Source organism: Opisthocomus hoazin, chromosome 9, assembly GCF_030867145.1.
Source record: "Opisthocomus hoazin isolate bOpiHoa1 chromosome 9, bOpiHoa1.hap1, whole genome shotgun sequence".
Classification (NCBI taxonomy): domain Eukaryota; kingdom Metazoa; phylum Chordata; class Aves; order Opisthocomiformes; family Opisthocomidae; genus Opisthocomus; species Opisthocomus hoazin.
This window is the reverse complement of record NC_134422.1, coordinates 19403748-19426386: the sequence shown is the minus strand read 5'-3', so window position 1 is coordinate 19426386 and position 22639 is coordinate 19403748. Positions and strand designations below refer to the sequence as shown.

Genomic DNA, 22639 nt, shown 5'->3' with positions numbered 1-22639 from the left:
TGCCATTGGCCTTCTTGGCAGCCAGGGCACAATGATGGTACATGCTTTTATCCATTGATTCTTATTGAAAACACAAATATGCAAAACTTAAATGAAGAATTAAAGGAACTAGCTTTGTGTCAAAACCACACGACCATTTGACAGAGTGTCATCAAAGCAGCGCTCTAACTTTAATTCAGGTACATAAGGAAGTTCTATTTAGCATGTACTGAAAAATATGAGCCAGTACCTGAAACAGAACATCTGGCTGAGTTGATTAACCCAGTGGTTGAAAATCTGAAGCTAGTATAGCAGATTTTGCCGAACGAAGCAAGCCAAATCTGTAACAATTTCAAAACACAATTTGTACTAAGCTAGATTATGCATACCCATTAATTGTGAAAATAAAAATAAGAAAAATAGATCTGCAGCTTTTTGTGTAATGTTTGCTTATACACTAAAAATGATCGGTCCAGCTTTTGGTGGTAGCTACTCATGATGTTTAGGTAGCAAATCTTTAGGTTCTTGATGGCCAATGAAGCAAATGAGTGATTCCGAAGAGTTTCTCAAAGAATAACGTGTCTTCCAACAACAGAAAACAAAATACGGACAAAATGTTCTCAGCAATGTCTCCTTCTGCACTGGGGCATGCATAGATGTGGTGAAGAAGTATTTGAAAATGGAAACCACATGGTTTGACTGTGTTCTCCAAACTCAGTATTCTGCTGGATTGAATAAATTTCTTTATCAAGTTCTTGCAAGAGAACATTTGCCCATAATTAAATAGCAGGTTTAGAGTAGGCTATCACAAGGACTAATAGTATTGTATTTACAATTATTTTCTGAATTTCTCCTTATTGGGAAATTAAACATTTGATGCAAGAAGAAGCAGAAACTCCCAGTGTTTATCTAAGCTTCAAAGGGAGCAAGTGCTCAAGGTTCAGTACACCACTTTCCCAAGATGCAAGCAGTGAGAGGTGGGCATAGGAGCCAGATAAAACCTGTTGTACTGCTCAGTGGTGTTTTTTTGGATCCAGCAGAAAAGATTGCTGATTGGCTTAGATATGTCCTGGACACTGGAAGAGCAGTGAAGTAAGGGAGCCAGCTGTACCAAGTCAGCTCTTGCTGACAACTTGCTTGATTCTTTTCCTCAGCTGCAGGGAATTTTCTTTTCTCCTTTTGCAGCAGGTCATACAGAGGAACTGAGAACTGCAGCAGAGGTGAGGCCTTCCCATGGACTGCTCAAGTGCCTCCTCTGCAGGTCTCAGTCAAGATGAATGGATTGGGCTTCCTCATACTCTACAAGTGAGATAGATGGTGGTGGGGACTTGGCTATTAATACCATTAATTTCACGTAAATGTTTTGAGTCATACTGTTCAAAATAGAATACTTTGTGTTTGTGGAGGTGAGGATGCTGTCTTAAAAGTTGCACATCACTGATTTGCAGAAGTCAGTGTTTGTTATGTGCAACTATTTAGGGTCGTAATGAAGGATAATATCATTTGCTTTCAAGCAGGAATTTACTGCATTTAAAGCATATGCAAGGTGCCAGCTGACCATGTTCTGCACTGAATAAGGCCATGTTTTAATACGAAAGTTATTTTTGTTTGTTTTGTTTTTAAAAAAGCTGATTTACAGACTAAACATCCCCACCTGCGTGTTCTTTTTAGTTTTTCAATTAATATACAGGAATTGCTTTGGAGGACTGCCTCAGTCTTCATCATCAAGTACTCCAGCCACACAACCAAGTCACAGAAGGCCAAGGTGGAGACTGAAGGGATGAAGAACTGCCCACTGCCAGAGAAGATCAGGTTCAAGACCATCTAAGGAAGCTGAAGGTGCACAAGTCCATGGGACCTGATGAGATGCATCCGCAGGTCTCGAAGGAACTAATGGATGAAGTTGCGAAGCCACTTTCTGTCGTATTTGAGAAGCTGTGGCAGTCCGGTGAAGTTCCCAGTGATTAGAAAAGGGGAAGCATAACCCCCATTTTTAAAAAGGGAAAAAAAGGAAGACCTGGGGAACTACAGGCCAGTTAGTCTCACCTCTGTGCCTGGCAAGGTTATGGATCAGATCCTCCTGGAAACTATGCAAAGGCGCATGGTGAATAAGGAGGTGATTTGTGACAGCCAACATGGCCTCACTAAGGGCAAATTGTGCCTGACAAATTTGGTGGCCTGCTACAATGGGTTTACAGTGTTGGTGGATAAGGGAAGAGCAACTGATGTTGTCTACCTGGACTTGTGCAAAGCATTTGACACTGTCCAGCACAACATCCTTGTCTCAAAATTGTAGAGACATGGATTTGATGGATGGACCACTCAATGGATAAGGAATTGGCTGGATGGTTGCACTTGAGTTGTGGTCAAGGGCTCGATGTCCAAGTGGAGACCAGTGACAAGTGACGTTCCTCAGGGGTCAGTTTTGGGACTGGTGCTGTTTAATGTCTTTGTCAGCAACATGGACAGTGGCATTGAGCGCACCCTCGGCAAGTTTGCCAGTGACACCGAGCTGTGTGGTGCAGTTGACATGCTGGAGGAAAGGAGTGGCATCCAGAGGGACCTTGACAGGCTTGAGAGGTGGGCGTGTGCAAACCTCGTGAAGTCCAACAATGTCAAGTGCAAGGTCCTGCACATGGGTCAGGGCAATCCGAAGCACGAATACAGGCTGAGTGGGGAATGAGTTGAGAGCAGCCCTGCCAAGAAGGACTTGGGGGTACTGGTTGATGAGAAACTCAACATGACCTGGCAATGTACGCTTGCAGCCCAGAAGGCCAACCGTCTCCTGGGCTGCATCAAAAGAAGTGTGGCCATCAGGTTGAGGAAGGTGATTCTGCTCCTCTGCTCCACTCTGCTGAGATCCCACCGAGAGTCCTGCATCCAGCTCTGGAGCCCTCAGCACGGGAAAGACATGGGCCTGTTGGAGTGGGTCCAGAGGAGGGCCACAAAGATGATCTGAGGGCTGGAGCACCTCTCCGATGCGGAAAGGCTGTTCAGCCAGCAGAAGAGAAGGCTGCGGGGAGACCTTACTGCAGCCTTTCAGTAACTGAAGGGGCCTTACAAGAAAGCTGGAGAGGGACTTTTTACGAGGGCATGTAGTGGTAGGACAAGGAGTAATGGCTTTAAACTGAAAGAAATTTAGATTAGATATAAGAAAGAATTTTTTTACTGTGAGGGTGGTGAGGTGCTGGAACAGGTTGCCTGGAGAAATTGTGGATAACCCTCCTTGGAAGTGTTCAAGGTCAGGATGGATGAGGCTTTGAGCAGCCTGGTCTAGTGGAAGGTGTCCCTGCCCATGGCAGGGGGGTTGTAACTGGATGGTCTTTAAGGTCCCTTCCAACTCAAACCATTCTATGATTCAGTGATTCTCTTTATCCATTTTGTTCTAGTTGTTTACCCTAGTCTAAAGTAAGGTTTACTTTGATGCAGATCCATTCAGCAACTATGAAGTATTTTAGGATTAACTGATTGGCTCTCCCACATGACCCACCTTGCTGGATCTGCCTGTTTGTTGTGCTCTCTCTTGTCTTTGGGTCACCTGGTGAGAATATTGGCTCCCTACCAAAAGTTTTGTGTTCAGCCAGGTTCTCTTTCCTTTCACAATTCCACCTAATAGTGAGTTCATATACTCAGAGCCACTTACAGGTTATGAAATCCGTGCCTGGTTTTACCACATGATTCTTGCTCTTAGAAATAAAGAGCATTCCATGAAGGGCAGTGATAAGATGCTAAGATGTAAAAATTAATCTAGAATAAACACAGATGATATGCAGCATTGTTTCTGCATAGCAGAGGAGTTCTGATAGCACTACAGTAATGCGAGGGATAACAGCAGGATCTCTAGGAATGCTCTTTTTGCAGCTGGACTGGATTTAGGCAAAGAGAGAACACTGCTCATCTTCAACATCAAGTTCTGGACAGTTCAGGATGGAGGACCTAAGCAGCTCTAAAAGGCAAGGACTTTCTGTGGCAGCAGAGATCTGGTGTCTTGGTGTCCGAGTCAGCGAAGGTGACAGAGAAACCCTGCACAGCACAAGCTGAAAGACAGTTTGAAAGCACTGCAAAGGGAAGCACTGTGAGCTGGGTGGTAGGAGGTATATTACGTTAAACTATTGTGGACAAAGATTTGAACAATTCATTCCAGACAACCCGTATCAAGCCTCTCACTGCCTGTTCTGATTGTACCTCCCCTAATGCACACACAGATAAGTTCTTTCAACACTCGAAATAGCACTTGTGGCAGAGACTTCAAGCTACTTCTTTCCCCATTCTTTGTCATGCTCAGGATGGCATCTTATCACCCTCACGTTTGCAAGTATGTTCGTTACACTAGCAGATGTACAGAGGGAGAAGAATAAACACTGGTTTGGTTTGATCCGAGTACTTAGTTTTTCAAGGACTCTTTTCTTTCATCATCACAGAGGTCACCAAAATTAGGTTTCAGAGATGTTTTAAGTGTTGAAAGTATTCCCAGCTATTTGTAATAAATCTGTCAGTGTGATTATTTGCACTGGGTTTGACTGTGTTGCTGAACAATGTGATTTTTAAAAAGTGTATGTTGGTGCTTTGCTTCAAGCCTTCCACTTCAGAAGTACCTAAGACAAAGGCATAGTGCTGAGTTTTGACATGCGTGTTGCCTGGCAGTAGATCTTCTTAGGGCAGCTGAGTAGGTGGGGTCATGCTTTCATTTCCACACGAAGAGCGTGTAATGGGCAGTGGTAAGCATTATCCTATTAAGTAGCAGTACTGCTTATCTTCCTAACTTGGCTTTTGAAGAAGTTTCTTCTTTATCTCATATCCGGATAGACATTTGTATTGGTGTTCTGTACTAGAACAGTAGCTTGTACACGGGTACGCAGGCTGTTACCGAGCATACCCCTTTTAATCCCATAACCAGTGCACCCTGGCAGTCATTTACCTGCCTCCTACCCAAGCCCTCTCTTAATACATTAGTTGACATTGGTACAAATGCTGTATAGAAAAGAGATGCAAAGCTGAAAACCTCTTTCCATCTCCAACGCTAATTCAGACTAAAGAGAGAATGTGTTAGTAGCACTCAAAAAAAGAAAGAAAAAAAAAAAAGAGAAAAAATCCCTCTTTATTGCTACTCAACATTCATTTGATGTTACTTTTGGAAGAAAAATAACCTACTTAATAAGGAATACCTAGTTGCTTGTCACCAGCCAGATTAGCAGTTACTTCTCAAGATTAGCACTTCATTTAAAACAAAATGTATTTTTAAAAATTGCTTCAGAGGAGTTGGAATGAGCAATCATGAATGATTGCAGAAGTGATTCTGCCAGCCATGAGAGGTGTGCTCTGCCTGAGGCAGCACAGTCTCGCCAAGTGTGCAGTAGGGCCTGGAGCAGAAGAGTAACCTCGCAGGGTGCCGAAGATGGCTGGGTACGTGTGAGCTTTGAGAGGAATGGTGATCTTCAGGCAAGACCTAACATCATAAACATCTTAGGAAAGTCAGTTTTCTCTTGCTTGCTATATTCCTTTTCCTAAGCAGGCGATACATATTAGTTTGCACCATGACCTTGGTAAGTTTTATAGCTCACTGATTTCTGGTGGGTCTCGGTTGTAATTACACCTAACGAACGAGCAGTTGGACGCAGGAGCCTGTGTTAACAGCAGTATTAGGACTGCAGAATTCAGGAGGAAGGAAGTGGATTTTCATGATGGTCATCGTTTGGAGGAAGCGCTTATGAGGAACTGCGAGGAGTAATTTCCCCTGATACCAGACCACGTGTTGGGAGCAAGGAGGGAATGTATCCCCCTACCCAGGCTGAGGTGGGGAAAGCTGTGTTTCTGTGCTTCATGGCGTGAGTGGAGAGCTCGCACTTGGGAGGAGTATTCACTGGGAAAATTGTAGCGATCCTGGCAATAGCTGCTATTGTTACACTGGTTCTCGAAATGGTTCCTAGGCTCACACTGCTGAAACTTCTTGGCAGTCTTCCATGGCAGCTGGTTCTTCACAGGAGCTGTGCTGTCTAGGGCAGTGAATTAAATCACCAGTGGTCTTGCACATTGGAAGGTGGTCCATGAAGTGGTTGTAAAGGACAGACATGGAAATACCTGTTTTTCAACATCTGTGATCCAGTGCAGTCTGTAGCCAGCCCCTGGCTCCCTTCATGACCACACTGGCAGAGGGTTGCAGTTACTTTGTCCGCAAAGAAACCCAGTGCTATAATTTTTCACCGCCACCACCTTCTACATGTTCAAGAACTGAAACAGTAGCAGGGACAAGATCATCCTGCAGGGATTTTTCCCCACAAAAGGTTGTGTGACCCTTAGCTTTAAGCAGTTTAGGGAAGCTGATAGGGTATGGAGAATGCTGGCTGTAAACTATAATGTTGGGTGCAAGCGACTTGGGACACAAGCTTTAGTGGGTCTTCAAGAGCACTGTCCCTGAACAGGAGAAAGTTTCAGGAGTTTTGACTTACGAGGGGTAGAGCTTTCGAAATGGAATGACGTATTTGGGAAGTAAGTGGCCCTAATAAGGAAGTACCTGCTCCAACTATGAGGCACAATTTCTGTTGCTTTATTACATCTTCTAGCAAAATATATTTAGGTAGGTGCTGATTTTCATTGACACTTGTGCATTTTTAGGCTGTAGATGGATAATTCTATTTTGTGTCGCTGTAGATGCTCACAATCTCAGATACAAGGAAGCCAACACCTAGTGGCTAGTGTCCTGGGTTTACCCCCTTGCGACTATTTGAAGCCATACAGTAACTCATTGAATAAACAGAAGGTGCCTGAAACAGGTCACAGGGAGTGATAACTGCGCTGAAACATGTATTTGAATGTTCTTTAGGGGGAAAGTACTTTGTAACTAGGCTTCATCCTTGAATAACTATCATTTTGCAACCAAACAGTTATTTGAGTATTCTTAACTAAGCTTAGCTTTATTTATTAGGCTTCTTACATATTTTGAAGAACTTTTAAGACTTATACAGCCACTGCAGAAATTGAGTTATCTGTCTTTTGAAATAGTCTTTTTGAAATGATACTCACTCTGTTGAAGTTATATGTAGCAGCTGAACTGGCAAAACTTCATTCTTCCCCAAATTGCGCTTTCTTATGCTGATAACATTTCTCGTGATTTTTCAGTTCATTTTGGGTTCTTGTACAGTGATAAAGAACCTCAGTGTTTGGGTATACCTGTTCCTGTAAGAAGTTACATTGTAGTCTCATGTGAAAACAAACTGGTGTTGCATCCCTTCTCTCCTGTGTACTCACAGCGCTGTGTCAGATGCAGCTCACAAGCAAACAGAGGAGGTTGTGGGAAGGAGCTTGGGAAACCTGTGCTCCGTTTCCGATTCCGCTGCTGATGCAGGCCAAGGGAGGAAGTTGCTTTTATTAAATTGAAAATGGGATTGGACTTCCAAGGAACATTGCAAGTTTTCACCAGCAGTGACAAATTGTACTCTAAATTTGATCAAAAAACCTAGCGCTGATAAACTTTGTGGAGCATTTCAGAAACAGCAGTCGTTCCTGTAGCTGGGATTGCTGTCTGTCGGTTTCCCGAGCTTAGTGGTGCTTAGATCTTTGGGTGCTCGCCTTTGGACTGCATAGCACATTGGCACCCGGACTGCCCAGTTAATAAAGAGAGAAGCTGAGGAACAGGCAATGAGTGTGTTTTTCTTTTAAAAAAAAGAAAATATAAACTTTCCTGAGGGATGTTTTGGTTTTAGTTGAAATTGTTTACATTTCAATTTTCCTTTTTAAAAATACAGAAAATTCTTTACCACTTTTGCTGATCAGCTTTCATAAATCTGACTTGCACTTGTCACCTTCCAGAACAGAGATGTAAATATTTTTCAGTGTGTGTGGGAAGAGATAGCTAAGGTTTTTTTACTTTTTTTTTTTTTCCCTTCCGTCAAGGCAGTTTGCTCTATCTGATATATATATATGGAGGGAGTCCAAGCTTATGTCTAAAATGTGGTTTCTTATATGTACCAGGATTTTAACTGTTGTATTCTTTTCTATAAAGCACTTTTTCTCTGGCTGGTTTTGTGATGCTGCTGTGTCACTGAGAACATAGAGAGAATAGAATAAGATCATGCTTGCAATTGTTGATCTTTTTTGTCACTTCTGTCTACATATGAGTTTCCATTATATAACTATATAATCTATATATTATTCCATTTTGTTAAAAGTAAAGGGTAACAGGATATAAAATAATATGAGTTAGGTATCTGTTGTAATAGGATGGTTTTTTGTCATTTTCCTTACCTATGTATGATACATTTTAGGTATGGGAAAATTGTATCCACGAAGGCTATTTTGGATAAGACAACAAACAAATGCAAAGGTACGTATGTCTGCTTTTATATTATGTTCATCTGAAAGTCCTAACTGATTTCATACAATACACTAACGTTAAATTTTAAATGCTTTCAACTCATATTTTTTTTTCACCCATTCTTACTCCTAAACTATTCTTATTCTTGCCCATGGTCAGTGTACTCAGTGCATTGGTTTCCAGAGGAGCTGGCAGATGGACTGTGCCAGTGGTGCAGCCAAGCCGGAACGCAGCTGACATGCATAGTGCTGCTGGCTGGCAGTGCGCCTCTATTTAAAAAAAGAAAAAAAGGTGTTAAAAGCAGCTTTTCGCCTTTTGCCTGGAGAACCTAGGGAAGCTTACAGAAGACCGTTCAACTGTACTAAGCATCTGAAAAAAATTATGTATTGTGGAAATCAGCTCCATTGATTAGTTTAACGCAGCACTTAATTACATGTTCCAGTCCTCTAATTGTGTTTTGTTATATCCAACTGAATGTATTGGGAGCAAAGAGAGGGTTCATTTTCACCAAAGTAATTGCAGCTGGAAAAAAATACTAGAAGTCCTTTAGATAAGCTGGATACATCAGTTCACTGATTTTCATCACTCACTGCAATTACAGTGAGATCATATCCCAGTAATGAGCATGGTGGGAGAAGGTGTGGTAGCAGACACTGAAATGTCAGATTTCAGACATCCTTTTTTACAATTAAGAGGATAATTTCTAAGCGAAGTGGAGAATTGAGTCAGCTAATTTAGCAATGTTGATAAGCATAAAGCTCATGAATGAGCATAAAGCTGGTAGGCAGAGACAGGAGAGGGCAGTTCGTCATGAGTCGAATGCAGTTTTTGTGCAGAACTGGAAGCAGTGAAGGGGCGTAGCTTCTTAGCTTCCCATCTTAAGTAATTAAAGGGGTGCTGACAGTTCAGAAACAGAAATTTCTAGAAATTTTTTTCCCCAGCTTGTATGCAGATAATATCTGCATGTATTCAGACTACGAAGGAGCAGATGCCCTTTTCAGTTATTTTAATTCACTAATACCTGTGACAGCACTGAACTGATTTATTCTGTCCATTCCTCCAGTTCCTGAAGTCTTTGGTAGCTCTGCTAGTGATACAGAAATTATCACGTTAATGTTTAAGAGATTTAAGCTGGCTTTTCCGATATAAATTTTAAATCTTGCTGGTGAAAAGCAGTAACTAACAGTCTGTTGTAAAAATACACAGCAAGTTAAGGCTGCAGGGAAGCTCACTGCATGTCATTGAAATTGCAGTAGGAGCATAAGTAGGCAGAATGCAGATATCTAACTGGAATTTAACCAAAAGATTGACAGCATCTCTGGCTCTTGCCAGAAAAAACACACCACGAGATTTAAACTAACTGGGGCAACAAGTAGTAGAGTTTATGTATCCACTAGAAGATGGCAAAGGCAGCTTTGATGGCATGCTTGGTATCAATCTGTAACTTTGTCTATATTGTGCCCTGCAGTGTGGTGGTGGTGATAACCTGGGCTGTCATGGGTATGGAAAGCTAGTTTTGGGTATGGAAAGCTAGTTTTGCCTTGGCAGCACAAAACTTGATATGAGCTAATTCACTGTGTTTCATGTCAAGATTTAACAGTCCACACCACCACATGTTACACGGAACAATATGCTGTTTTCTTCAACTTCTTGGCAGGTTAAATAAGCTTGCACTGATGTACAAGGCTGCTCAAGCTGTTTTTCCCAAGTTAAGGACTTTAAAGCTGCTTCAGTGATATTTTTACACAACCTTTTTGTCCTCCATATAGACATACTGTAAGAGAACACTGCTACCTTCTGAAGAAATAATTCCATTTTCTACTCCTCTAGAGCTTTTTTTTTCTAATAGTTGGGGGTTTTGTTTGTTTTCTTTTAACCCAGCTTAGATGTTGGAGAAGGATTTCTTTACTGTTTGAGGCTGTTCACTGATGGGAAGTAAGGTGGTTGAAAAATGCGGAATAAGGTTTGCAATAACATCTAGGGGAAGTAGCTCCCAAACTCTGACTGCATTTTGGTGAGAACTGAGCATCCAGCTCCCAGGTTGCATTAAAAATCCCAGCCTGTAAGGTCCTTGTCTGTAAAGGCCAAGGTACGTTGCTGTTCAGATGTCCTGGAATCCATTAGCTGTACGTTGTTGAAAGAAGAAAAGAAGTTACTGCAAATACGTGGAAATTGTTGCAATTAACTTTAGGTTTACTTTAGCATTTAAAGGTTGCATTATATGGCATAGAAAATGCTTTCAGGACAAGTTTTTTTACATTCTGGTTTCAGTAACAAGAATGGGAAAAACTCACTTGATTTCACGGAAGCTGAGTTTTCACTCACTTTTTAAATTTAACTGTCTTTTATGTATATACAATGAAGTAACTAGTTCACCAAAAATTGGGTTATGATGCAGTAGGTTTGTGACTTTTAAACTAAATTAATCTCCTGGTTTTGAATAAATGACGTGTAACTTAGAGGCTTATTGGTCCCTTAGTTAAACTGAACTAAGAATTTAATTTAGAAAAATTAACAGATTAGGCTTTACGCGGTGATCTCTATGAAATAAACTGATGATGTCGCATTTGCTCTTGGAAGACACATACCAGATAACACAAAGCAAACCACCTTACTCCTTGTTAGCAGTTTGGACAGAGTCCTGATAATGAGTGGGCATGGCAATTGATTTGTTCCACGAGGGTAGGTCCCCACTAGTTCAAGGTTGAAGAACTTTGATTGATGGTTTTTTTGGGACTACATAAAGAACTTTGGCCCTCTTCACTAACAAGAAAATTGTATTAAATAACCATGGTAGTAGCATGTGAACTGTTTGATTATAAGCTGGTTGCTCTCTCATTAATGAAACACATTTTATATTTCAGGTTACGGTTTTGTTGACTTTGACAGCCCGGCAGCTGCTCAGAAGGCGGTTTCTGCTTTAAAGGCTAGTGGAGTCCAAGCACAGATGGCAAAGGTGAGTTGAAATAACCAGCTAATTCTTGCAGTGGGTTGTGAAGATGAACATGAACAAGCTTATACCTTAGCAGAGCATCAGCAATATGAATTTTCAAGCTGCAGGCCTTTTACAGAGAGCGCAGTCCTTGAGCCACAGGATTTATTAGGGAATTAAAATGGGGACTTTTAACTGCTGTATGCCAAATCATCTCAACTAATGAAATAAAGAAACAGAGTATGATAAAGTCTCCAAACTCATCTAGCTGGATTTATCAATCTATTCATTATACTGTTTTTCCATTGGCTTCATCAGAAGAAACATTAACAATAAATTGTAAGAACTACAGCAGGCTTAACAGTTTAAATACAACATGTTAATTCCTGGAACAAATCAATAGCAGAAATAGTCTACAGCACAAAGGTAAGGAAGGTTTTACACATTGCCTGCTTGTTGTTACTGAGGTTAGCAGCCTTGCAATTTGGGGATGAATTTTTAAGCACAGCATGGCAAAATTTAACCTTGTGACTTTGTCTTCAGTCTTTCTAGTATATTTTCTGTTAACGTAAGCAAAATTTAAATCTGGGCATTCATGATAGATGTCTTCAAATTCATAGCCAACTTTTTGACAGCCTAGTTCTGCATCAGGGCAAACCCAAGCATTATTAAAAATAAAGAAATATGATCGTTCTTTTTCTCTCATTCTTACTGATCCTTGCCTCTGAATCAGGTTATTAGCCAAAAGTGATCTTGAGAGCAGCGCTCTTAAGGCATAAGATAATTTTCTCAAATCTATAAAATCAGAGAGATGATACATTAGTAATGATTTTGTCATGTGTTCTTGTTAGGTCAGAAGGCCTGCTTCCAGTAGAGTGCCATAAACACCACTACAAATTTATTAAGTAAAGAAAATATTACCAACATAATCTGTTCATATAATTTGTGGTACCTCCTAAAGCAAATTTTTTTTGAGTTTGGAAATTATGTTCTAATTAAAAAAAAAATTCTGGTAATGAAATGGTAATCTCAGAGACTTTTCTTAATAAAGTCGTCTGCCGCAGATCTAGCAAATCTTTTATAGTTATCCATTAGGTACAGATTTTTTTCAGATGAGATATTTTCCACAGCTTCTCAGCTGAGGAGAACAGTTAAGCTAACAACATAAAATGTCTTTGGATGGATTCCAGGGCAACAAAATGGAAACCATATGTTTCATACTTAATGCATGTTTCATTACTGCCATGACACAAACATCATGCTTACTGGAAAACACTTGGGTTTTTGTTTTTGGTTTTTTCTTTTTCTTATTTTGAAATAAGGTTTTAGATATACTTAATAGAGACCTTTTAATTAATCTTTAGATTTTAGATGATCACTTTAAAATATAGACTAGATTTTTCAAAGCCTCTGTCTGCCATCTTAAGGATATGATATCTAGGTAGGAGGGGAGAAAAGAGAATGTGAAGTCATGTAAATTCATTTTGCTAATGAATTTTGATGTCTGATGTAATTGTCTTCATGAGTAGATGGAGAAGCTCTAATAATTCACTATAGTAATCTAATGAACAGTTTCTTAATTTTTTCCCATAATATAGTTTTCTGACTCATTTCCTCTGACAGTTAGTTGCAATATTGCTAATATTTCTTTCTGTTAGCATTAATGAAAAAATGTGCACCATAATTCCTGACAGTTTTGATTGATTTTTCTGACTCCATGTCAAGCCTGGTGACCTGTGGGAAATCTGTGACTATAAAATTTGAATTCCAGTGAAAATTGTTGCTCTGCTGCTTAATATGGAAAGAGTGTTTGAATTATTAAAAAAACAACCCCAAAACCAACGCAATGAGCAGTACCGCAACAAGCAGTCGCAAGTGACCAAGAGTTTGAGTGCTTTGATTTTTGTCTATTTTGAGCCATTGGATTTTTTTTTTTTTCTGGGCAGTGTTGCTCTCCTTTTGTCTGAAAAATCGTATCTCCCCTTGGATGCTCCAAACTGGGAATTGTCAGTCACAAACAGTTGTTTTGGCAAGATGAGCAAATCGGACTCTTCACATGCAAGACACTAGAAAAGTTTACTTGGGTTTTTGTATTTAATATTTTATGCTTTTGCATGTTATGACCTGTGCCATGAAGTGGTCTTCTGGCATTGAAACTGTTCAGGCTTTAGCCTGAATGTCACAGAGAAAGATGTGGAGGACAGCTTCTTGGCTGCCTGGCCAATGGATTTCCTCACTGACCACTATGACTGCTTCGGCTGCAAAGTGAAATCAATGCCCGTCGACGGGATTTGTCTGTGGGAAGGCATTGGTGTTATGCTGCACCCGGGGTGTCAGCCAGCAGTGTGGCTCCTTGGTGTTCTCGTCCTCAGCTGACTTGGTGAGCTTTTGCTATCCAAGGGATAAGATCATGCTGTACTCGGCAGTCTGTTTCCAAGCTGACCTGGCTCCAGATAAATACGGTCTTGTCCGCTATGTTTCGGCCATTTGTTGAGCAGACTGTGAGGGCCTGGGGCCCGAGATGTGGCTTCAGGCCACATCCTGCCAAATCCGTTCTGGGGGATCACTGGCTGTGGAGGAGTGGCCATGTCTTGGGAGACGTCATGATGACTGTCTGCGAAGGAACCTAGTGTCAGACCATGGCTCAAGAAACGTTATGTCATCAGTTGTTTTGCTCTTTCCAAGATCTGAACTGAGAACACTTGACTAAGATGAAGCAGCTTGGTAAGTGTTTTGCTCTGTGGTGGTGAACAGCATCTTCCAGTCATGGCTGAAACCAAAATGCCTCCAATGATTCCTGTTGGTCAGATAATGCTGCTAAGAGCTTGCATAAGGTGGTACTGCATTGCCAGAGCATCAGAGTAGCTTTTGTATGGAAATTTAAAATGGAGGTAGTGGGCTATTGCCCCTCTCCTTTCTTCACACTGAGCATTGCCAGTGTTCACTCTTGTCAGTTGTCTTTGTCAGTGGGTACAAGTGGCTGTGGAAAGGGATCAGGAGAAGATGTTGGCAGTAGTGGTAGCTGGTTTGTTTCAGGACCTGGTACAAACGCAATAGCTTATCTCTTACTCTAGAGATAAGGTACAGAAAGAGCTGATACATATCTTGCAAGAGTACTGTTATTTCTAAGCTAGTTAGTAACTGGCTGAGTGTCTAATTTTTATTTTAATTCATTTTAATTTCTTGATATTTCTTTGGTGTAATTAGTTTATTGTGCTTGCTCCTAAAGGAGCGCCTTGATAATAAACCAATAATAGTCAGTCCAAAAGCTCTGAATTTGCAGAGCTGTGCATTCTTAGAGAAGATTAGTAGTAGTATTGAAAAGCTATGCCCATTTTCTTTGTTAGAGTAGTTGTTATGGTTGCTGTCAGAGTGAATTTTCTGAGAAATGTCTCTCTTCCCCCACCCTACAGGTAGAATCACTAAGATAACTGTAAGTTTCTACACTGTTCAGAGCAGATAGCAAAAGGCTTTGTGCAGCAGAAGTATACAGCACATCTGCTGTATATTGACATTTTGAACAGAGATTTAAAAACCTGAGAATCTGTAAGGGATGTTTTAGAGATGGTGAGGTCTAAATGCTATGGCGGTATGAGTCACCTAAATCCTCACAGGTTTTTGGCCTTGAACTTAAGATGAGGCATTTGAGTCAGTGTCAGGCAAAACTCTGTCTCATCAAATGATATTCAACCTAGTTTGACTGTAGTTACTGAAGTAACTGTGTTTCAGATGATTGGAAAAGTGGCACTTTCAAGTTAAATTTAATTCTTATTCTTCTGGATGTAAACTAATCTGTAAATATAAAAGGTAAAAAAGAACTACTGAGTAAGAATCGTTAATAAAAAACACAGTTCTTTTGATGTTTCTATCTAGCAAACTTAATCCAGGAGGAGAATGATTGTGTTTGCAGCCCAGGTGAGGTCAGGTGGAGAATATCTATATTGTACTGACAGCAACGTGGAGACACAGAAGCCAGCTGGAATGCCAGTCTGGCTGTGGCAGCTTGGAGATCACCAAGTGCTGAGCAGCTTCCTTCCTGGCGTGGCAGTGACATTTGTATAGCCATGTTGTCTAGCTCTTGGTAGGTTAACAGATTCCAGAGAGAATATAGTGAAAGGCCTGTATCTACTAAAGCTGTTCTACGTATGGAGTTACCACTTTTTGCAAAGAGCTTCTAAAGTACTTTGAGCATCACAGGAAGGATTAACACATGGTCCAATGTTCTCACAATTGTATTTCAGCCTTGTCCTTATAATTAATATAGTATCCTCCCTCTAAAATGATTTAACCATCCAAGTCCAACACAATTGCTGTAGACTCAATGTGCCTCATCCTCCAGACTTTATGTTGTTGAAGACCTTGCCTTCTTTTGTGTCACTTCTATTCTCTCTCTCTATTAATGAGATTTTTAGTTCTTCCGTATGTACAACTTTGTTATAAGATTGTCAAGATCATTTATAACTTAAATAGGTGATGTTAAGATCATTTATCACTTAAGTGATATTAATTCTTTTTCAATTTGTGTTTTCCTATATTTTTTTCTATGAAAGCACAAATTTACCGTTAGTAAACGTAGGCCACTTTTGATAGAACCCATGAAAGCAGTCCGTGGACGTGGAAGATTTCTGTGGTCAATGAAACTCATTAATTTGAGCCAAGGAATGCTATTCCATGTACTAATGTGTGTTTTTGGGGGCAGACTCATTGTTTATCCATTCAAAGATTTCCCCACATACGCACATTTTTAGGACTTAGGGTTTCAGATTCATAATGTTAAAATTTCCTCCTCCTTAAAATCTTTACTACCACTGACACAATTATGTATGCTCCTGCTTAGATTGTATTAGCTCTTGCATTATCAAATCACTAAATATTTTCAGATATTTTAGGCTTGTGCAGAAAATTATGGCCATTTCAGAACTGTTTCTTACTCAAATTGTGTCAGGAGGATGCCTGTGATAATAATGCAAAGTATGTTGTACCATCATGTACCAACTCTTCCACCGTTCTTAAGATACAATTTCTGTTTTCTGGAGCAGTCTGTTGGCCCTCAGAGCAACAGGCCAAACTCTCTGAAACTTGTTACATGGGGGTGGTTTTTGGCTTGTGATAAATACCCATTGTCTGAGTTCATGTTGATCCTCCAGAGCCCAGAGATGACATGAATTTGTAATCTTTGTATTTTTTGTTAATGGTTACAAAGGCAGAACTGTGAAGCACTCCCCATATGCTGGTAGCTTTACCTTTCTTTCCAATTAATTTCAATGCAGAAGCATTTTTTTATATTCTAAACTTACTTTAGGTGACTTTTTTCCAAGCATTTTTGGAAAAGTTGAGCTGTCACACTGTATCAGGTGTGAACTGCACAGCAGGTATGGGGTTTTTGGGAGGGAAAGGCTGCTTAGCCACTTGTCCTCGTCTCTGTAACAGAAATCAAGGCGTTTCCACAGCTATTAAACATAATGTAATAAAGGCAGTCTTCCCTTTTGTTGCTGATGAAGAACATGGTTTTGAGTTAGCAAAAATGAGAAACAGCTAACTTTTATGACTTTTAATAATGTCTTGCTTTTTGTACTTGTCTTCACTGTGGCAACCTTCTGGAGAATTAAATCTGTTTTCATTCCTACAGAGTAAAGAAAGAAAATAAGTTTAGGTTACCATGGTAGCTAGTGCACTTAATCTATCTAGAGAAGGTAGGCATATTGCAGGTTTTTTTTTATTTTGCATCTGGGCTTCTGAATGCCAAAGAGTGGATGACAGGCAAACAGGAGCTAACTCAAGCAGATTTCTACAGCAGTTTTTAGCAACTGTCTAGTAAGAGTTTTCTTTTTGCCTAGGTTGTAGTACTTTCTGTAGGCAATAGTATTAAATCGTACTTTAATAGACCAATTTAAGTAAATATAATTGATTTTTCTCCTATGTGTAAAAGTCCTTAAAAGTTATTATGCAATAGTGAGAGTAAGCCAAATTTTGCTTACCTGGGGGCTAAATGACCATCATTTCCGGAATTGCATTTGCATTAAATAAGACGGTTAACAACCACTTCCCTTCAGTACACAGCTTCAGCCCACAAAAGTGTTATCTCAGTTGCTGAGCAGTGCTGTGACTTGTGCAGACCAGGGTCCAGTGCCCTGCTATGAACTGTGATGGCTTTGTTCAGCTTTCCATTGGAAGCGGTGGCATCCACGAGCAGCACGTGGGACTGCCAGGGTGCACCTTGGTGCACTTCAAGGAAAGGGAAAGCAAGAATGCCAAGGAACAAAAAGGGAACATATGATTGCAGCGATAGTCTGATTGCAAACTTGAACACAAGGCTTACTGTAGTTAAAAGTTCCTTTTCTTACAGTTCTTATTCCTTTGTAACTCAATGTGCCTGTGGAAATTAAAATGTTTAGCTTATTAATCATATATGATGTTTATGCAATGCTGGAGAACAAGTGAAGATTTGGGTAGTGATTTTTCCACTGAATTGTCTTGTTAACAGTCTGTGGTCAGACAGTATTAAAACTGTGGCTAAACCAGACATATTTCAGTGAGACACAGGCCAATTGTAAGTTTTGAAGTAGTTTCTATATGAAGGCAGACAAGCATTTAATCCCTTCCCTATCAGCCCGAGGATCTTCCATGCTGTGAGCAGTGCCTCGTCACATGTTCCTGAATGGCTATCTGTTTGCTCTGACCTTACACAGAGCAAGAGGAAACAGATGTCCTATCATTCTGCCAAGTTTCTTGCTTGCATTTTAGGAACGGTTCCACACGCATAGGGCAGTTTTTGTTAATTTCTTCCAGATGATGGTAGAGCATTTCGCATTATGTAGGACTCTGTTCACCACTTTTCTACAGAAATGAGCATTAGCAGTTGATTATTCCTGTTCCTTTTATGAGAAATACTGTATTTTGTAGTCAGCTTATTAAGCTAGTGCTGTACGTGCTTTTTAGGAAGAAGTGCATTAATGTGCAAGAGCACTGTTCTGTATCTTTGTATTCCTATGTTCTGCTAGAGAAGTTCTGGAGATGTAGCTGAAGGTGTTTGGTGAGAAAAGACCGATAGAAACTTGCTGACTTGAATTGTTAAAAATAAAACTTCCTAGATTCCTCAGTGATACGGATACTTACATTAGCCCACAAATTCCCTGATGTTGCCATAACCTGCAAATATCAAGCACTTTCAGTGTCTTTCAGGACCTGCTGAAGGTTCTGTTAACTGAGGAGACCCTACATGAGATAGGAAGACTATCAAATTAAGCAATTTTCGCAAATCATGTAGAATTTAGGAAAAAAACTCTCAGTGGTGCAGTGGTTTATATTTTAATGTTAGCTTGCTACCCTAATGTAGGAAGTTTTCCACTGACTATAGTACTTCTTTTTGATCATTCCCATAAAGTAGTACAAATAATTTAAAGATATTTAAGATTTCTAAGGTGAAAGCAGCTTATATGATTTCCCGGATTTTAAGCACAGGAAATACCCCTACCAGATATTCTTGCCAGTTTCACTTTTTTTGGTGAATTCCAGAATAAAAACTAGAAACTTAGATATCAAAGGGATTATTTTTCTCTTCTGAAGCAGAACTGTAATAACCATGTGAATTAAACTATGGTGAGACAGGTTTTGGTAAGAAAGGATGTCACAGAACTTAATATATTAAACTGCTGTTTGCCAGAGAGACAGAGGGACGAGTTACAAAGTTTATCTGACTTCCTGATTTTTTAACTGTTTAACCATTTTCCATGCCAAAACCTTGTACAAAAGCAAACATCTGTTTGTACATTGTGTTTTGTGTAAGATAGGATAAAGATGGATGGGGAGTCCTAGTTGTGGTTGCCATTTGGAAGTCAGCTTGGAAATGCAGCGTGTTCTAAGGGGAAGGAAATGACTCGCTGCTTACGATCTCCCGAAACGTACCCAGATAGCTGTTTCGAGGTTTAATAGTCTTGTGGAGATGACAGAAGCTGCACGGTGACATCAGTAATTAACAGGAGGAGAGGAGGTGTTTTGCACATTAATAGATACAATTTTTCCACTGCCAAACTGTATAAAATTCCAAATACACTCTAGAAAGAATTCAGTCTTGCTTTAGGTCTACCCCAACAGTATTATGGTAGTATTGTAAATGAGCTCTTTTCAGAACCAATGGCAGTTTGTTGTTTTTTTTTCCTGCAAAGTGCAGAAGTGGATTAAATTAATCTATCCTGAGCTAGTTAGGCTCAATGATCCTTATGGGTCTGTTCCAACTTGAGATATTCTACAACGCTATAATTTGTCCTTACAGCTGGACTGCTGCCGCTCCCCACGGCGGCCATGGGTTTGCACCTGCAGTGCAGATACAACCTTTGTGCACTGTGGAATGTATTAGCTGACATTTCTATTTTGGCAAACTATTCTGTTCTGTTGGCAAACTATTTTGTTCTGGAAGAGTTACAGATGAATGAAATTTCAACTCATATTCCAGGATTTTGGTGTGATGTCCTTATCTGTTGGCTGCTTTTTGCTCTTTCTCTCCCACGTCTGCCATCTTTAACAGTTCTAGCTATGGCCATGTGTAGAAGTATCTTCAAACTCCCCTTTTTCCACCGTGGTCAGTATGTCTTATTGAAGAATCAAAAGCAGAAATAACTGAATCCCTGGGAGTATTCAGGCTGTAATAACCTGACACAGAGGAAGGGTCTGGAAAGCAGAAGTAAGTCCTTTCCAGTCACTCAATTCAGCAGGCACCTGACCAAAACGCAATCTAGTTACTAATACAAAATACACATTGTTTTGTGGGCTGCAAGTCATATTTTTCCCTCACAAAATGCTTTCTGTTCAGAGAAAGCAATTTCCTCAGAACAGTTTCCTCAGATGCACTTTTTTTCCTCCGTTCCTAAGGGATTTACAGTGTCATTTAGTGGTAAAGTTGCTACTACTCTTTCAAAGTTGAGCATTCCCTTCTCTAACAGCATTGTTACATGACTTTATGGCAGGAAGTTTTCTCTGCTAGGTGGACAGGTACAAGAATCAAGCTTCCCAGCGTGTATGGAGGAAAATCTTAATGTATTCCAGTGAGTCGTAGTGGGTCTTTGTGTCCCCTTTGGCAAGGAAAGCTATGGCTCTCTCATCCTGAATACAGTGCCTGTATAAGGCACAAGTGTGGTAACCCCCTGGGCTGGAATAGGAGCCCAAGAGAAGGGGAGTGCCATCTCCCCAGTTACCTGTGTAAAACAGATAGCTCTGACATTCTGCAGTTGACTGAATTTCTTTCTCTGTTAGGTGTTTCTGAATGTAAGTATTTCTTTTTTGCATGTAAATTACAATTTTATTAGTGTGAACAAAATGGGGCGCTTTTTTTATCTTTCCAAATGTTCTTCGGCTTTTTAATGAGAACATTTTTATAATACAATCCAGACTTTCTGTTATTATAGAATAAAAACCTTAGCAAATTAGATGAAAATATGGAAAGAGTCTGATTTTTCAGCTTGTGTACTGTTTTAGGTTTTTTAGGGAAGTTTTAGGATATTTGTGTGTGTTATATTTTACAACTTATAATAAAAAATGAAGAAATCCAAAAATTCTTTTCTTTCAAATACCATTCTGAGTTTCAGGAAATGATGCTATAGCTACAAATGCAATTTTGTGATCCTTGTGGCTAAAACCTCGTATAAAGCTTTTGCTAATAGTGTTCATTAAAGAAGGAAATAAGCCTACATATCTCAAGGTACAAACCCAAACTGACTAATACAATCTACGTAACAAACTAAATATAAAAGTGTGAAGGCTGTCTTCATTTCACATTCCTATCTGAGGAAATTGAAACTGTATGTCAAAGATGTAAGTACTGTAACATAGGTTTTCCCATCACAGTTGAACACTGCGCAGCAGTGAATGTTAATGTCAGCTCTGGCCCCTCAGTGAATCCATTTTCTTGTCTTCTCTTTCTGCTGATATTTCTAATATGAAAGAGAAATCAGATGTTCTAAAACAATTTAAATCACAAACTTCTATGTGTACTGCACAGATTCAGTATTTTTGGGGGGGGGGGCGGGGGCGCATATTCCCACTAAGTAGCGCAAGGGAAAACATAAATGGTAGTCAAATGCCATTTGTAATGGACTATAAAGGGACTGACTGGGATAACACTTGGGCACTTGGAAAAGTTTGTGTTTTGTAATCGCATCCGTGGCATAGTCTGCAGATCAGGAGGATGTAAAGGGAGTATATTTCCCTTTTATAGGTCCTTTGATGCTGAAGTTTCTTAAAAACCTTTACAGAAAACTTGAAAGCCGTTTCTAAATGAATATGAGACTTGGGGTGAAAATGCAAATAGCGAAGGTCCATAAGCATAGAATTTACTTCTCTGTTTTTAAGTTTTATTAGCTTTTGGAACATGAGAGTTCATTCTTGTGCCTAAAAGGGGCAACCTCCCCCCCAAGCCCCCAGTCCTTTTTTTTTTTTTTTTTTTTTTTCCTTCTTTTTTTTTGTCCTAGGGAAAACCAACCCCAGCTGAGAGGTGATATCCAGGATAGCAATTATTAAATTATGCAATATGTTACCCAAGGTACTGAGACATTATTAATATAAGGGCAGCTTAAGGACAAATTGATGTCTAATCTGCATAAGAAGGCATCACCACCCATACAGATATAATCACTTTAATAAATGCTTTAATTTCAGTAGGAGAGTGTTGGTGTTTTTTTTTTTTTTATTTTCTGGGTTGATTCAAACTTCCCTGTAAGTCAGTTAGCCCTCTTGTAAAGCATGAAAATACGCTGAGGACTATGCCAACAAAATTGTGTTTGTTTCAGATCATATAATTCCTAATGCTAAAAAAAATTCTACTGAATATAATGCATCCTGCAGAGATTTAGGTCTATACAGGGAGCCACAGCGATGACATCGAGGTTTTGCACAACTGTAAGGGCCAAGTCCTGTAGATTTGTGTAGATTAAGAATGTGTTTCATCACAGAGCATGGCCAGCAATTAGCAGTATGAGGGGGATGCAAGAGATGCTTCCTAACCACAGCTGGAGAATCTGTAGGCAAGCACTGGAAATGATCAATTTCAACAAAAATGTGTATTTGATTGAGATGGAATTTTGTGGTACATACATGGATTGCATAAAGTGGATAGCCTAAGGTTGGGGGAACGCAAAGGTGGGACTATGTTTGTCTCCTCCCTGATTGCTTATCTCCTGGCTGCCCTCCTCTGTCATTTTGTCTGTTTCTAGAGAAAGATTTTGGAAGACTTTTGTATTGTCTGAATGCATAATGTAAAAACTTGATGAGAACTCAAAAATGTTCGTGTGTGGGAGAATAAGACAGTGTCCCACTCGCTTCTGTGTGTATCAGCCTATTCTTGTGGTCATATTTTGGTAACGTGTGTACTCTTAAATGCATTGTCTTGTTTCTTACCCGTATTATTTTGAAATTGTCATTCCAAT

The 22639-nt window shown here is 39.9% G+C and overlaps 1 protein-coding gene across 3 annotated transcripts in view; it reads left to right on the top strand.

Annotated features, from left to right (window-relative positions):
• RBMS1 (RNA binding motif single stranded interacting protein 1) overlaps positions 1 to 22639 on the top strand; it is a 153740-nt gene that overhangs the window by 104185 nt on the left and 26916 nt on the right. For all 3 annotated transcript variants that reach the window (XM_075430314.1, XM_075430313.1, XM_075430315.1), the window contains exons 3-4: positions 8241 to 8299; positions 11155 to 11246. In XM_075430314.1, coding sequence (XP_075286429.1) covers positions 8241 to 8299; positions 11155 to 11246 — 151 coding nt within the window. The remainder of the gene's footprint in view (positions 1 to 8240; positions 8300 to 11154; positions 11247 to 22639) is intronic.